The sequence below is a fragment of the Gorilla gorilla genome, chromosome 10 (genome assembly GCF_029281585.2).
Source record: "Gorilla gorilla gorilla isolate KB3781 chromosome 10, NHGRI_mGorGor1-v2.1_pri, whole genome shotgun sequence".
NCBI lineage: Eukaryota > Metazoa > Chordata > Mammalia > Primates > Hominidae > Gorilla > Gorilla gorilla.
In genome coordinates, this window is record NC_073234.2 from 38,643,414 (window position 1) to 38,660,285 (window position 16,872).

Sequence of the window (16,872 nt, forward strand, 5' to 3'; positions counted from 1 at the left end):
TGGCAGAGATCCCTTGCTTTCCTACACTGCCAGGCTGTGATTTGCTCTGCCCACTCTTTTCCCTGCCAGAAAAGAAAGAAGATCCATTCCACCACGCTGCTCAGAAGCAGGTAGACAGCTTCATGTGGGGAAGTTCTAGTGCAGGCCTGCTTGCAGCATGTGGCCTCTGAGTAGAGAAGTTAGTACGTGAGCATTGCGTCTCTCGGATTGCTAGCTTTGAATTTTGAATGTGACAGTGAGACTGTTGTTTCAAAGCAATTCCCTACGTGGCTGTTTGCTCAAGACTTTTGTAGTGTGAACAGAGATTTGGGGGAGGGGGAGAAGCCATCTGCTCCAGAATAGTCTTCGAATGACACGATCAAATGACTGCAGAGCAAACTGGAGGGAGTCCAACAGAAAGTTCCTGTCTGCTGCATCCAGCCCCAACCAGCACTCGAGCCATTGTGTTTACATGGAAGCTCACACGCAGGTTTCAAAGGCAAGGCCATGATAACCAAGGATGTAAGTGTGGAAAAGACCACGTCACGGAGCTTTCTCACCCCGTATCTCACCAATATACCATTTGGAAAACTAAAAAGCCATTCTTTAGAGAGAAGCTCAGTCTTTTTTCCTGATGCCTTCAGCTATGCATTTGGTTACAATTAATGTATCAGATCAAATGAAAAAGTTACATTCCTTTGTAAATTCATTTTTATGTGCTCGTCTTCTATTAGTGTTTAAACTCTGAAATCTATTTACTTAAAATATGAGGCAATTTTCCTGTTTTTAAAATATGGCCTGTCTCAATTTGCAAAACATCCTTGATTCTTATTTTGTTTCTCTAAATACGTGTATGTATGTGTTTTTTCTTTTTCTTTTTGCTGTTAGGCATTCATGCAGCCTCACTTGCTGGGAAATGAGTTCACACATTTGGAGTTTCCAAGGAGAGTACAGAGAAAGGAGCTTGGAAAGAAGATGCTCTACAGGGACTTTAATATGACAGGCTGGTAAGAACATGCCTTCCTCCGCCTCGGAACCACACAGTGTGTGTGAAGGAAGCATCACCACCATAAACAGCCAGTTACGCAGTTTGGATCAGGAAGCACAGCCAGAGACCAGGGTTTGTGGTGAAAGACAAGGGGGTACACCTGCCTCTGCTATTTTTGCTTAGGACCAAATCACGAGCCTTGGTTTGCCTCTCTGCTTCTTCGAGACCCTCCTTGGGGATATTGGACCCCATGAAACTGACCTGATTTCTCACTTCACATGTAGCAAACATTTGAGGGCTTTAAAAACACATGAAGCTTTATGTGTTTAGGTCAGGGTTATTAAAGAGGTAGAATGGCCAAAGGTTTATTGAGCCAGACTGACTTGGGTTTGAATCCTGACTCTGATTCTTCTAAATGAGCAAAGTTGGTTAAATTGCTTAACCTCTAGAGCCCATTTTTGCATGGATAAAGTGATAAAAAGATATATCCTTTGAAGGTTCATTATCAAGGCTAAAGTTAATGAGCTATTCTCATTAATATCACATTCAAATTGAAATAAGAACTCTTGTCAGGGGGGTTGTCATATTCCGAAAACACAGCTGTGTAAGCATCAAGAACATTTCTAGAATGGAGCAGTGGCTAATGTTGACTAAGACCTCAGCTATTTCTTTTATCTGACTGATAGATATGATGATAAGTACTTATACACTATAGGGTTAGTGTAAGGATTAAATGAGAGCGCAGTGCCTGGCACTGTGTGGGTGAAGATTTGGTCTTGTGCCCTGGGGTCCTAATGAGCGAGCCTCCTGCCAGTCTGGAGACCATATGAGAATGAGACCATGGACCCTTTCTTCCCCATATCTCCAAAAGAGTCAAAGAAGTAGATTAAGTAGATTTTCTTGTCTCTTCCCCATTGACCAAAATAGCAATAGCAGATGGTCACAGCCCAAATTCCCATGGTGATGACTTGGCCAGGGATCTACTGCCAGGGTACATACTGTCTTCAGGGAACAAGTTGAGCTACCCAGAGAAGATAAGAGGCCAATCTAAGGGGCTTCTGGTTGTCCTTTGCCAACCAAGAGAAGTTTCTCACCTGTATCCACTCTTCTTCCTCTACAACAACGTTAGCAAACTATGACCTAAGAGTCAAATTCTGCCTACCCCATCTACTTCCAGAAATAATTTTTAAAAATATAGCTACACCCATTTGTTTGTTTGATCTGTGACTGCCTTCACACTACAACACGGCAATTAAGTAGTCGCATCACAGACTGGTTCTCAAGCCTAAGAATTTACCCCTGCTCTAAAATCTGAATGGATTTATCAGAAAGGGTTCACCTTTGCAGCTCTGAGTTCTGGAGTTTTGATGCCCCAGGGTCACCAAACCAACCCTGACTGGGTTTTCTTGTGAATCCATTTTTATTTAGTTAGCAAAATCAGCACTTGTACAGGAAAAGTTTAATGTGAGAGCTAGTGTAATTCAGCAAAGCATCATGGGGTTTAGTCTGGGAACTGTAGAGTTTGGAAAGATGGAACGTTAGGAACCCACATGGTTGTAAACTCATAAAAAGAGTAGATCTAAAAGACAGCAAGGAACGTGACCAAATAGAAGAGGAGAGACTATGGGAGACAGATGGGGCTGGTACTGAGGGAACATGATAGGGAAAACGGGATGCCAGACAAGTTTAGATTTACTGGGAGGCTATGGGGTGCTCTTATATATTCCTGAGAAAGAGAATTAAATGAAAGTGATGTTTTTGGAAGGCCATTCTAAAAGAAGTTGGAATGAGATTGACTAGGAGAGAAAGCAGATTCAGATACCCAGAGAAAAACTATCATAGCAACATTTATGTGAGGTCTCGAGGCCTAAATAGAGGGATAGAAGCAGAAAACACAGAAGGAACGAAAATGAATAAGAAACTAAATGATTTAGGCCAAGGGATAAAGGTAAGAGGTTAAGTCATTGACAGCACCAGTTGCCTATTTAAATATGTCTCTTCAACAAGTCTGTAGGCTCCTTGAGGGGGACACCAGTGCCTAGTCCTGTGCCTGACACATAGTAAACAGGCAGCAATTATGTATTGGCTGAAAGGAAGAAAGGAGGTATAATTGACAGAAGTGGGGAGATCAATGTTGCAGACAGTTGATGTGCACATTTAAAGCAGATTGAGCTTGAGGCAAGGCTGTACCTATGTTCTTTCTATGCCAGAAAGGCAAATTAGATCTAAAGTAGTCAAAACAAATGATAAATATCTGCCTAGGATTTTGTAATAAGGAAAAGTATCTTTGTTGCAGATGCTTAGTATTGATTCAAAGGGGGAGAAGAACAGCTCATTGTCACTAACTTTGAAAAGCACTCCTAATGAGATAATAGGCATCGTCACTTTAATGGGCCAGATGTTTTCAAAGGCTGTAAAGGTTCCACTCAAACCTCTCTTTGTAAGTAGAATGTGTGATGAGGTTAGTTTTTTTATGTTTCTTTCTCCAAACCCTGGAAGCTCTGCTTTTGTGTTTTGTTTGTTTTTGTTTTTAGTGGCTTGTACATTTTAATATTTAGCAAATGGCTAAAGATTGTCCTGGTTTTATAATTTAAAAAAAAAATGTAGCTAAGTTCAGAGACTAGATTATATCCAACTTTATATGCACACAGTTACTTTCTTTCACTCTTGCATGCACACTTACTCTTGTTCTCTTTCTCATTTTCCTTCTCTTTCTCTCTCTCTCTCTCTCTGCATTAGCATGGTCCTAAGCAGATAAACAGTCCACAAATGGGCTATTTTTAATTGTATGGAACTTCACAGAAGGTAATGAATAATGAAGGAGCCACAACTGAGAATGGCTTTAGTCAGATGTGATTTGCTGATTTGTTTTCAGCCTAATTCCCCAAACGGCTGTTGGCTCACAACCTTGGCTACAAGCAGATTTATGTGCATCTTTGTGCATTTCCTACCTGTTCCAACTTTTGATTTGAAAATAGGACTTAAGTTGAAGAAAAGCCCTTTACGTCTTTGTCAGAAGAACCTAAGAAATTGAAAACCAGTTTAGGCCAAGCACAGTGGCTCATACCTATAATCCCAGCATTTGGGGAGGCATAGGTGGTAGGATCAGTTGAGTCCAGGAATTCGAGGGTGCAGTGAGCCAGAATCACGCCACTGCATTCCAGCCTGGGCAACAGAGCAAGACCTCATCTCTAAATAAATAAATGAATCAGTAAATCAATCATGCATTCAATTTAGACTACTGCCTACGTAAAGCACTCCCCCCAGCTTTAATGAATTCCTTTTTAAAATGTTTTTACCCTCTAGCAGAAAGCCTTAGATCTAGCAGTTATTTTTTAGGACTTAAAGATGGGAGGCTGGGCATGGTGGCTGATGCCCATAATCCTAGCACTTTGAGAGGCTGAGATGGGAGGATCACTTAAGCCCAGGAGTTCAAGACCAGCCTGGGCAACATAAGGAGACCCCATCTCTATAACAGATTTTTTTTAAATTAGCCAGGCATGGTGGCATATGCCTATGGTCTCAGCTCCTCAGGAGGCTGAGGTGGAAGGATTGCTTGGGCCTGGGAGGTTGAGACTGCAGCGAGCCATGGTTGTGCCACTGCACTCTAGCCTGGAACCCATTTTTCTGAAACCTTCTAACAAGTAAAAGGTCCACCTACTGCAAAGCTGTTTAATCCTTGTAGTAAATGCCTAGTCGTGGAATTTTTTTTCTTCCTCATCTTCCACTAATCATCATGGTAATGGGGCTGACAATTACTGGAAGAGCTAAGGGCCAGACACTATGATGAGAGCTTTACCTAATTCCTCGTACCTAATGCTTAAAACAGTCCTGTGAACTAGGTACATTTTACAGATGAGGAAACTGAGGCACAGAGCTAAGTTGCTCAAGGTTACATAACTCGTAAGAGGAGAAAGTGGGATATGAATCCAGGCAGCGTAACTTCAGAGAGTGTGGTGCTTACTAAGGTGCTAAACTGCCAAATGTGGAATGACTCCCCCTTACTCCCATTTTGCAGGTGAGCAAATTGAGGCCTAGAGGTATTAGGTGGTTTGCTCAGCTTCCCCTGATGCAAATGTGTCAGAATAAGGACTAGAATCCAGGTTTCTGACTTTTTGTTGGGGTTCTTTCTAATACAGTGTGCCAGTCAGCTTTTCTTTAGGATAATTAGACATGATCATTCAGTTTCGAGCTTCGGTGTACATTTAAGCAGGGGCCCTCTGTCCACCAGGACTGGTGTCTTGACGATCCTATAGGGTCAAGAGGATGGAATGAAGCATTTTAGGACTGCTGAGGCCATCCCTTTTCTAGTCCCCAGTCTGACCCTGTGGACCATTGCTCAAATTAAACTGATGCTTCACACTTCTCACTAAGAGCTTGTGTCATTTGGGGGTGGGGGTTCTGGGGAAGATCCCAAAAGGACCAGTTCTTAGAAAAATTGCCTGCTGTCATTAGAGGAGCACCACGCCGGCACTCGGTGGTGTGTCTGCTGCAGGAGGAAGTGTGGGAGAGGATGTCAGCTCTGGGAAGGCTTGTCTCATAATTAAGGATGAGTCTGTTGCCTCTTAATGGGGATCCTTTTTTTTCCCACCCTCATGCTTTCTCGGAGACTATGGAGCAGCTTGGCAGGCCCAAATTGTTTTGAGGACAAAAGGTTATTGTCACCAGGACCTTCATAATGCAGTTGGCCTCTTCCCTGGCTCCCCCACCTCCCCTTCCCCCTCTCCTCAGATAGTTTGCACAGTGGCTCGATTTATAAAGCCGTTCTCTTCGCAATGCCCCCAGTGCTGAGTTCATTCCTGATGGAGTCTTCCCTTGCTCTCCCTATCACCCCCTTGGCTCTCACCTCCTGTGCATGGTGTCATTGGTCCCAGTGCCAGAATCCCCAAGCTGGGGCCCATCCTCCCCATCCCTTTGTGTTGAGCTGCTGTTGCAGGATGCACACTGTAGCTGGCATTGTGTTGCCTTGAGAGCAGTGTATCCCGACCCGCAGCCCTCTGAGATGTCTCAGGCTGTAATTTACTGGCAAGTGTCTATGTTCCCGAGTTGAAACAGCAGTTTCTCACAGCTGGCTTTGTGGCACCAAGTCTCTGCTCCTGTGACCACTGGCTATTTCGCTTTCTCAAGTAGGATCAGCGTACTTTGTGCCGTGTCCAGCCACATGGGGTGGCAAGCAAGCCAGGGACCCAGAAGGACATGTGTGTGGGAGGGGGCTGAAACTTCACCCCTGGCGCCAGGCCAGATTCTCCAGCAGCTGTTCCTGGGCTGATGGGATTTGTAGAGAGAGCAAGGGCCAAAGAAGAAAAGTCCATCTTGTGAATGCTAGATTGCTTCCAGATGGTTCTGGTCATGAGCAAAGTATACCAGAATTCTTTCTTTAAGCAAAGCCTTTCTAACGTTATGATGGTCTCATTTCAGGGGCAGGCTGGACTGGTAACTTGAGATCGCATGCTTGACTTGGTAAAGAGAGTCCTGTTTTGGCGATAGGCGCCTTGCGTACTTTGCTCTGCCAAGCTTCTGGGGCCTTGGGCAGATCCTGGCCTAGGTCTCTCGTAAATACTTCCTCTGACCATTGCTGCGAACCTCTAAGTGTGGTGGCGGCGGGGGGTGGGCTTTGCTCTGCTTTTAGAGCTGCTGGAAAAGACAGATCCCATTAGAAAGATTCCAGAGATGGCAGTGTTTTATTTTGTCCCTTAGAGCCGCTAACTTTTTATAATTCTAACTTGATGATACATCACGATAATTTTCCCTCCTCTGTTTCCCTTAAAACTATGAGCAAATAGGGGATTTTCCACTGGGAGCAGAGTGGAGTTAGCCCATTTTCTCCTTTCAGCACTTTCTACTTTTATTGAGGCAAAGAGAAATTTCCATTTTCTGTGCTCTCGAGCACAGTAGCCACTAGCCACATGTGGCCATTTAAATTAGTTAAAATTACATAAAATTAAAAATTTATTTCCCGAGTTGCCCTAGCCACATCTCAGTTGCTCAGTAGCCACATGTGGCTAGTGGCTGCTGAATTGGACCATGCAGATATAGAACATCTCCATCATCACAGAAAGTTCTACGGGATGGTGCTGTGGTCTACATAGTAGAAGAGCGTGGGTGTAGTTGGGAATGGTGTGGTGCAAGGAGCTCTCTGTAACTCAGCATCCCAACAGCAAAGAGTTTTTTGTTTTGGTTTGGTTTTTTTGTTTTTTTTAAAGACAGGGTCTCACTCTGTCACTCAGGCTGGAAGGCGGTCGCATGACCATGGCTCACTGCAGCCTCGACCTCCCGGGCTCAAGTGATCTCCCACCTCAGCCTCTTGAGTAGCTGGTACTACAGGTGTGTGACACCACACCCTGCTAATTTTTGTGTATTTTATAGAGACAGGGTTTTGCCATGTTGCCTAGACTGGTCTCAAACTCCTGGGCTCAAGCAGTCCTCCTGCCTCAGCCTCCCAAAGCGCTGGGATTACAGGGATGAGCCACCAAACCTGGCCACAAAGAGTTTTTTAAAAGGTGGGATGGGTACTGATAACTGTGGACAGGGAATGGTGTAGCCACACCGGCCTCTGGTGCCTCTGCTGCCGGACTCTGAGTCAGCAGAGGGGTGGGCTTCACACCCCTTTCCTGATCCTCAGGGGCATCAGTCATTGTGCTTAGGAACAACTCACTTCATAGCCAGTAGTCACTTTTGGGCCACCAAGAAGCTGCATCCAGCTGGCCAGACTAAAGGGAGACCCATTTCATCAGCCCTAGCCAGTAGCGCACCTCCCCTCCTCAAGCAGCCCAGCAGCCTTCTTTCAGCTCTCTCCCCTATCTCCTGGATGAGGACCAGCTGTTGGCACTCTTGTCCCTCTTGCTTTTCCTTTGATTTCTTGGGGAGTAATTCAGGCCCTGAGAATATGATTTAAAAGCAGCTTGGCTTCCAACCCTTTCCACTGTGTTTGGGGTGACCTTTATTCTCCATCTATAGCCTGGAGCTTGGCTTGGGGAGGAGAAGCACAGCCCCACAGCATCAGGCTTCTCACCAACCATCCAAACGCTTTCTGGAGAGAGAAACTCACTGGAGATAGTTCCACACATGGTCTGGAGCTGCCAGGTTGGGTTTTACAAATATAGATACAGCTTCTATCTTATTCTTTATTGCTCTCTTCAATGCCCTCTGACAGTGCGTTCAAGCAGGCTGACAAGGAAGTGGACGAGCAGATTGAGAAACGCCACAGAATGCTTTATGAAGCCAACTCCAGAGCTGCACCCGCATTTAATATAAATTGATTTATTGAATCAAGCACAGAAGCCCTGTTACAGAAACCCCAGGCTTTATCCTCTTGAGGACCACCTAATAAAGCAGCCCCAACTGACACTCCTCATTAGCTTTTCCACGGATCCCAAGGCGGTTTTTAAAGGGACAGTGTCCCTCTTTGGGGCCCAAATTTATATGTTGGCCATGCCTGTGGGTCTAATTAGCTCAGCGTTTTTAGCCTACCTTAGAAAGCCTGCATTTTTGAACAGCTTGACTCTTGAGTTTTACAGACTAATTCAAAAATTCAAACTCAGTACTTTTCCCTCTTTCTGCTTTTAATCACTCTTAACCCAATCTTCGGAAATTTACCTGCAGATGTCTCTGGCATTTTGGGGACACAGAAGGATCTCTCAGTCCCACCCCAGTGTAAATCCTGATGTTGCCGTCATGCCACAGACCTACCTCATGGGGAGGCTTTTTACACTCACCAGAGAAATATCACATTTTAATTTTATAATTACTTCACAAGAAAGCAGGCCTTTCCCTAGTGAAACCTGGTATTCATTTCCTCTCAGCAACTTGTATTTTCATAATTTAATGATTACGGGCCACCTTGGCAGCAGTCTGATTGCTGAAAGCACTCTGAAAACCTGACCTTGTAGAGAAAGGGGCGGGGGGATCATTTCAGAGAATTTTAACCCCACACCTCAATAGATTATCCAGGATGGAGAATGGCTGGGCCAGGGATTAGGCACCTGAAAAGTCCCTGTGTTCCAAATTCCAACGGGGCTGGAGTCCAACTCAGAATGGGTCAGCCCCACATGGGGAGGGGCCTCTCCCGGGGCTTCCAGAGCTGAGATGATGAATGGTTATTTGCTATGTGCATGTTCTGCATCTTTTCAAGATTTGCAGCTCTAGCTGCAGGAGCAGCAGGGAAGAAAGCGGGCCCTGCTGTGTGCAGCACATCTCCTGACAGTGATGAATGACTCCCTGCTCCCTGCCCTCCTGCGCAGAAGGCCAGTGGAAGCTATGGGGTCTTTACGAATGGTTGCAAGCCAAGACAGACAGGCTTTGTCAGACCACAGGGAGGAGAAAGAAAAGAGATGCCCCACCAGCTCGCTCCCCATTGATCATCACTCACCCTGCACACGCATGCACGCATGAATGCACTCACACACGTCTCTCTGCTTCAATGAGTAAAAGTTTATTGTCCTAAAGTGGCTGAACTATTTCCAAGCCTTTCTTCCCCCCTCAGACCCTTCAAACACTCACAGCATTTATATCTATTATCCACATACGCTTAAGCAGAGTCACACGGCGCTTCCCCTGTGACTGGTGTTTGGGGTTGTACAGTATGTATGTGATAAGAACATAGCTGCAAGTCATCTGGGGAAGTTTGGGGATGTCAAGTGCTTATAAAAATCTATCTTAAAGTAGTGTCCTTTTAACCAAGAAGGCCCTGTAGACACTTACCATATATTTGACAGGCTTGTATTGTACACCTACTACACAGTAGATGTTGAGTAGCAGTTAAGAGCGAGGATACTGGAGCCAGACTGCCTCACTGGGCCAATCCCCACCACAGATCATTTTGCCACTGTCAGCCTTGGTTTCCCCATTTGTAAAATGAAGCTAATAATGGTACTTGAGGCCAGGTGTAGTGGCTCACGCCTGTAATCCCAACACTTTGGGAGGCTGAAGCGGGTGGATCCTTTGAGGCCATGAGTTCAAGAACAGCCTGGGCAACATGGGGAGACCCTCTTTCTACAAAAAATACAAAAATTTTCTGGGTGTGTTGGCACGTGCCTATGGTCCCAGCTGCCTGGGGGCCTGAGGTGGGCAGATCACTTGAGCCCAGGAAGTCAAGGCTGCAATGAGCTGTGATGATACCACTGCACTCCAGCCTGGGCAAAAGAACAAGATCCTATCTCAAACAAACAAAACAGTACTTGATAATAGTTGGGATATTATGAGTTAGTAAGGTTAAGTGCATTGAACAAAGCCTGGCATATAATAGCGCGTGATGAGTTTCTAATACTATAATCATTAGCTATTATGGAGAGTGAAAGGGTCAGCAAGAGCTGCTGCTGGCCTCAGGAGGTCTACAATCTATTGCTGAAATGCTGCCTCTGCAAGGTAATGAGAAGCTAGAAAACAAAAAGACAAAGGAAGGCAGTTTCGAGAAGAAACTAAAGTCAGATCAGGTCTGCTGGCTGCCTCTGCCTAGCAGGTCTGTCCTGCAGCATGGCAGATGAAGATGGGTTTGACACAGAAAAGGTAGAGCTCTTGTCTGTCAGAAGAGGCACCATCACTACAGCCAGGAAGCCCGTTGCCAGCCCCTCTGTCCCAGGCACTATTTGATAGGATGTTTTTTGGTTTGGGGACTTTTTTTTTTTTTTTTTAAAGAGACAGTCTCACTCCACTCTGTTGCCCAGGCTGGAGTGCAGTGGTGTGATCTCGGCCCACTGCAACCTCCGCCTCCCAGGTTCAAGCGATTTTGATGCCTCAGCCTCCTGAGTAGCTGGGATTAAAGGCGTGCACCAACATGCTGGGCTAATTTTTGTATTTTTAGTAGACACAAGGTTTCACCATGTTGGCCTGGCTGGTCTGGAACTCCTGAGCTCAAGTAATCTGCCCACCTCAGCCTCCCAAAGTGCTGGGATTACAGGTGTGAGCCACATTGCACTCAGCTGATGCTGGACCTTTTAATGTACTCCTGTAGTCTTCCAAACCATACCCAAGAAGCTGGGAGGGTCAAGCCCATCTGTGGTTAAAGCATGTCCTTGCGTAGGAAGGATTTCATCATATAGGACTATGTTAGCTTTAAAGAGATTGCCACGTGGCCCAAGACTGGCTTTTTTTTTTTTTTTTTTTTTGGAGACGGAGTTTCACTCTTGTTGCCCAGGCTGGAGTGCAATGAATGACGTGATCTCGGCTCACTGCAACCTCCGCTTCCCGGGTTCAAGTGATTCTCCTGCCTTGGCCTCCCGAGTAGCTGGGATTACAGGCATGTGCCACCACGCCCAGCTAATTTTGTATTTTTAGTAGAGATGGGGTTTCTCCATGTTGGTCAGGCTGGTTGTGAACTCCCGACCTCAGGTGATCCGCCCGCCTCCGCCTCCCAAAGTGCTAGGATTACAGTCATGAGCCACCACGCCGGGCCTTTGTGGAAATTTATTGAACAATATCATTTCACCTTTAAACCTATTCTTCAGATTTCCACAGTGGGGGAAGTAGATCTGTTGGGACATATGTATAAATAACTAAAGCAAGACAAAAGATAAGAGTTATACAAAAGGTTTGAAGAAAATGCCTGTGGCTGTGGTGGAGGGAGTAGTTGTTTTGAGAGGGGACATTGGGATTGGGGAGGACTTCCTGGAGAAGATTGTTTGAACCAAAGATCTGGATTACGAGAGGGGTTTCAAGAAGGTTGGAGAGAAGGACATTCGGAGCAAAGGGCACTGTGCCAGCAGAAGCCCAGAGGGGTGAAAATGTGATGTGTGTTTTGGGAATTTGGAAGCCAAAGATAATATTCAAAATATTTGGACAATCAAAATGGACAAGTAGGCCCCAGCTGGGCTGCAGCAGGGTCCTAGAAGCCTCCCTGCTGTGCCAGGCATTAACCCTTTATTTACTGTTACGTCTTGGGGATTCTAGGGGAGAGTCCAGAGCAGCAGATGGGGGCATTCATGGAGATTGAGACAGCCATTGTTTGCTGACTAGCATGGAGTGTTTCAATGTTTTAGTGCTTCGTGTGCAGTTATATTGGTGTGTATCAGCTAGATAACAGTCCTGGGAGGCTCACATAAGTGACATGTCAGAGGGAGCGAGAGGGTGTAGAGCAGTGGTGGGCAGTGAAGCAAACCACAAAACTAGGTAATTACATTGGAGTCAGCTCATGGGGAACTTTGAATGCCAGGCTAAGGATGCCAATAATGAACAGAATTTTATTTTCCCACCCTTAGGAGCTCCACACCTTAAGGGTGGAATATGACGTATGAAAATTACACACAAGGCAGAAATATAGAGCTGACAGTATGTATATCCAGGACATATAGGGGACTACTAGGAGAAGAGGGAGGGGGTGTGAGCTGAAAAACTACCTATTGGGTACTATGCTGACACTTGGGTGATGGGACCATTTGTGCCTCAAACCTTAGCATCACACAATATACCAGTGTAACAAAGCTGCACATGTACCTCCTGAATCCAAAATAAATAATAAATAAATAAAAATACAATGTTTATCAGTAACTTAGAAGATGATTTAAGAAAAAAGAAAAGGACCTATGGGCCAATTCTCAGCCTATTTTTAGGATCCCATTTCTAAGGAAATTCCAGAGAAGTAGGTAACTACCACTCCTGAAATTTTCCACGTACTCACAAACCCACCAAGGAAACATTTTCCTGTGTCCAACCAACACTCTTTCAGTTATAATTAGTTCACTCTTACCAGAGCTTGATAAATTTTCTGCTTTTCCCAGCTCTCCAGGTTTCCCAGCAGGAAATTGGCACAGCTGGTTTCAAGCTGATAATCCTATGAAGATGGTCACCTGCGGTGGCCTGGGGGCATCTTCATCTAAATCAGCTGTGGTGATGGTTTAAAACTCCTTGCTTCTGGGCTTACCCTAGTAATCCACACACAAGAGCTGGAGAGCCACCACTCCAAACCCTGAAAAATCTCATCCTACCACCACTGTCCTCTTACCTTCAGACAAGTAAATCAAGGACTTATTAAGAGAGAGGCTAAAGTTTTGTGTCTGTTCCTTCCTGGAGAGCTGAAAGCAGATCTCTCTGTAAGAGCCAGGAAGGCTGATAACAAAGATGCCAGCGGTGTTTCAGAGCTAGTGTGTTGTCAGTTGCCTCTCTCCTTTGTCGTGATCAGATCATAAGGAAAGCTTCAGAAGCCTCATGAGGGGATGGAACACATTCACTTTTTGTTCTTCACCTGGTTGCTCTGGCAAAAGCAATAGTATTCTGCCATATTCCAGGTTCAGATTCTGCTGAGATGGGATCAGCCTTGTCAGTCTTCCAGGGTAGATCAGATGCTGTGTATCACTCTCTGTACCTAAAGGACAAGGCACAGAGCTTCATCTCTGTGGGACAATCAGTTTCAACTACTATTCATTCAGTGAACCAGGTATTAGGTTGGGCATTGAAGATACAAAGCAGAAAAAAACAGTGCCAACCCTCATGGTGTTTACAGTCTAGTGTCAGGACAGGGCCATATATGGATGATTACAGTTTCATACAAAACTAATAGACAAAGGTTTACCTACAGTGAAGCTTTGTCATCTGGGGCAATTACTGAAAACATTTCAGGGTCTATTTTATCTGCTGAATTAGAATCTCTATGGATTCTGCATTTTTTAATAAGCACCCCAGGCGATTGCTGTATATCCTTAAACATTGACTTTGGGCAGCCCTAGAGTTTGTTACAATGGATATGAACAACAGTTTGCAGAAGTGGTCGGTTAAAGAGCGCTGGGCAGCCTGGGCTGTCAAAGTATTGTGACTCCTGGGCTGCTGGTGGTCTTTGCCCCTGGTTATCCCCTTGCTATTGCTTGGGAATGTCTTTGTCCACCTGCAGTGAGCCAGTGACTGTTCATAAGGTGACAGTAGACTGGACTGGCAGTGGCTGATAAGGGATGGTAAAGCCTTCAGGTGCAGCAGTGGGTCAGGGTCAAATTAGGCCTCCTCTTTTTCCTTTTTGTGCCCATAACCTGGATAGTCCAGGCTTCACGCATAGTATAAATACATGGGATAGATCAGGAGACCATGCTGCCCAGGGCATTTAACTTAATGGTTTCTGATTCCTGCTCATCTTCAGTAAATGCTGCACACCCCATCCCCAAGGCCCGATCCTCTGGGTCACATTGGATCACCCTATGGAAAACTGGGCACCTAGGTATGAAAATTTGGAGTCTGAGTTTATTGCACCTGAGCACTTTGAACGCCAAAGCTCAGGTTAAATCTAATTCTATAGTGATCTTGTACATCTGCAGTATTGTTAAAAGACAACCCTAGTTTTCAACCCTAGGAGTACTGGTATGTTTTAACTTCTATGCAACTGACCATTATAAAAACCTAGAATGTGAGGATGAGCTTAAAATTTTTTTTTTTTTTACAATTTAATTTTAGGAAGAGAATTAGTAATTAAACATTCTTTTGCATATCATGCCATTTTGTGGTATTTATGCAGATTCCTAGCTCTTCACAGAGGCACAGAGAAGCGTGGTTAAGAGTGTAACACAGTTGGGACAGACCTGAAGTGAGCTTGACCCCTATTTCCCCCCAGATATATGACCTCTCTTATGCCTCCATTTTCTTATTTGTGTAATGAGGATAATGTTTCTATCTAGCTTACAGTGTTACAGTGAGGATTATGTAAGTTTTTAAAAATATAAATCCTTAGTGCCTGGAACAAAAAGATTGTATAATAAACATTGGGGTATGTGAAAATCCGTTAACTGCTGGGTGTGAGGTGACAGCAGAAAATTTAACAATGGCTGCCTTTGCTCTCCATCCTCTGAAACAACAGGGCCACCTGGATGCAGGAGCTAAGGGTGTGGTATTCCTCCCATTGGTAAATATCGACAGCTGTTACTCAGGCCTGCGCTTCTTCCCTTGGGGGCCTGAATAATGTGGGGGTTAGTAGAAGATTTCAGAAGAGTATGGGAAGCTACAAGATAAGCCTCTATTTCTCCTGAAAATTTTGGGAGTGAGGTAGAAGGACTTCATGTGTAGGCTTGTGCAAAACTCTCATGGTTTTTAAAGATAAAACAGAAGACTCAAAGCACTGATACTTGAGCTCTGCACTGTGTAATGTTATCAGTTCAAAGGTACTTGGGTGGAAAGCCTTGAAATGATGTAGCATAGGTTAAAGTCCTTGCATGTGGCTTCTCCCAGGGGACACTGCAGGACTCTGCTCCATGATATGAATATCCATCTGAGCAGAGTGGGAGAGGCTTCGTGAGGGAAAGCCGCAAGGGCCGACACAGAGGAACTGCCTGTGCAGCAGAAACCCTCTTTGTAATTAATAATCTGTTTGCTATTTTCACCCCACCGTTTGTAGCTATGGGGTCAATTTTGTTCATATCCTGATTTGTATATATTGACTTGATCTCATACAGTTTAAAGGGAATGTCAATGACATTCATGTTTATTTCAGAATAAATGGTCCGTGAGAACGCTGAAATCACTCCACATTTGTGTGCTCATGAAGTAAGGGTCTCTGATTCATATCGGTGGAGAGAGCTAAATGTTATTGATTAGAATATGAAGCTGTTACGGCCAAGTGTGAATGCACACCAAGTGGATACTGAATCAGAAATAATTTCCAAATCTGGAATTTCCTTAAGAGTCATTCATAATGTTTTATCCTGAAATATTATTAGTTCTGTTTTATACTTACACATGATTACTTTTTTAAAAAATACTGATTGAATAATTTTTTTTCCAAGTGCATCCTTTTCTGCTGCTAAACTCGGCCTACGAATCAAAAGGTGACTTTCACTTTGTTTACTTTATTCTACTCCATATACCCAGCACCTGTGCCAGTGCCCGGCACCTACTAGGTGCTCAGTAAATACTTGCAAATGAATCCAATAGAACCCATTGTTTTTATCTGGTCAAAGCCTGAGCTCCTAATTTGGAAGCTACTTAGAGCAGGTTCTGTTCTTCTACCAAACTTTGAGCTGTGGGTAGGGACCCATTCACAGGATTGTGAAATCAGTTTAGTATATGGAGAGCAGCATTTTAAACAAATTGAATAGCACAGGATAGAAAGAAAATATCGGTGTATATCACATAGTTAGGGTAAATATAGTTTTTTGCAGTGTGTTTGTGCTATGTTGGGTTAACAGGATTGATATATTTCTTACCACCGGTGAAACCTCTGCTGTAACCCAGTAGAGTCTCCCAAAGAACATTGACCAGCAAAATGAGAGCAATCTCTGTTGCCTCTTGCTATTTTCCATAGGCTTGGTGAGAAGAAAAATCTTTAGGCCAAAAGAGAGAAATGTTTACTACTCTCAGAACTCCAGGCAGGGTCTGGCTCAGGCGTGCTGATGGGGAGAAGTGGGGAAGTAGGCATTTTCCTAGGGACTGTTGGTTAACCCTACCAATCAGGTGATTTCCTCCAGGGCAGTTGCATTGTCGGGGACCAGAGCTTGGGCCCCATTATGGAGAGTTTTCATGGAGAAAAAAAGCCAGCAGCCTTTCATGTGGCTAAGGAGATGAGCAGGTGGTAGCCAGGTATGCACAAGCTAGGCTGCTACCAGCCCTCTTCTGTTTATCACCAAATATTAATCACACTCACAATTCAAAGGTACTATTTGTGCCTGAATCTAACTTGCACTATATTAGCAGAAGTCTATCAAGTTGTTCACAGCTTAAGGCCTATAGGCTTCAACTAATTTAAAGAACACTCCAAGGACCAAAGAAAGAAAACAAGGTAGCATTTGTTCGGAGAGCCTCCATCCCACAGGATAACTTTCCCAGGGATCATATCATTCAGATACCTTCTGAAAATATCTTCCAACACATAAATTCAGGAACCCAATGAGCCAAAATATGACCCCCAAAACTGGATTTATACATACTTAAAGCCTGCTATACAATGATGAGCCTAGGGCGAGATGTTGGGTCCATCTCCAAACATTCTAAGCCCCAAAACT

At 44.5% G+C, this 16,872-nt stretch overlaps 1 protein-coding gene across 2 annotated transcripts in view; it reads left to right on the forward strand.

Annotated features, from left to right (window-relative positions):
* Positions 1 to 16,872, forward strand: part of PPM1H (protein phosphatase, Mg2+/Mn2+ dependent 1H) — a 293,293-nt gene that overhangs the window by 216,117 nt on the left and 60,304 nt on the right. For both annotated transcript variants that reach the window (XM_004053493.5, XM_055358103.2), the window contains exon 6: positions 868 to 986. In XM_004053493.5, the coding sequence (XP_004053541.2) occupies positions 868 to 986 (119 nt within the window). The remainder of the gene's footprint in view (positions 1 to 867; positions 987 to 16,872) is intronic.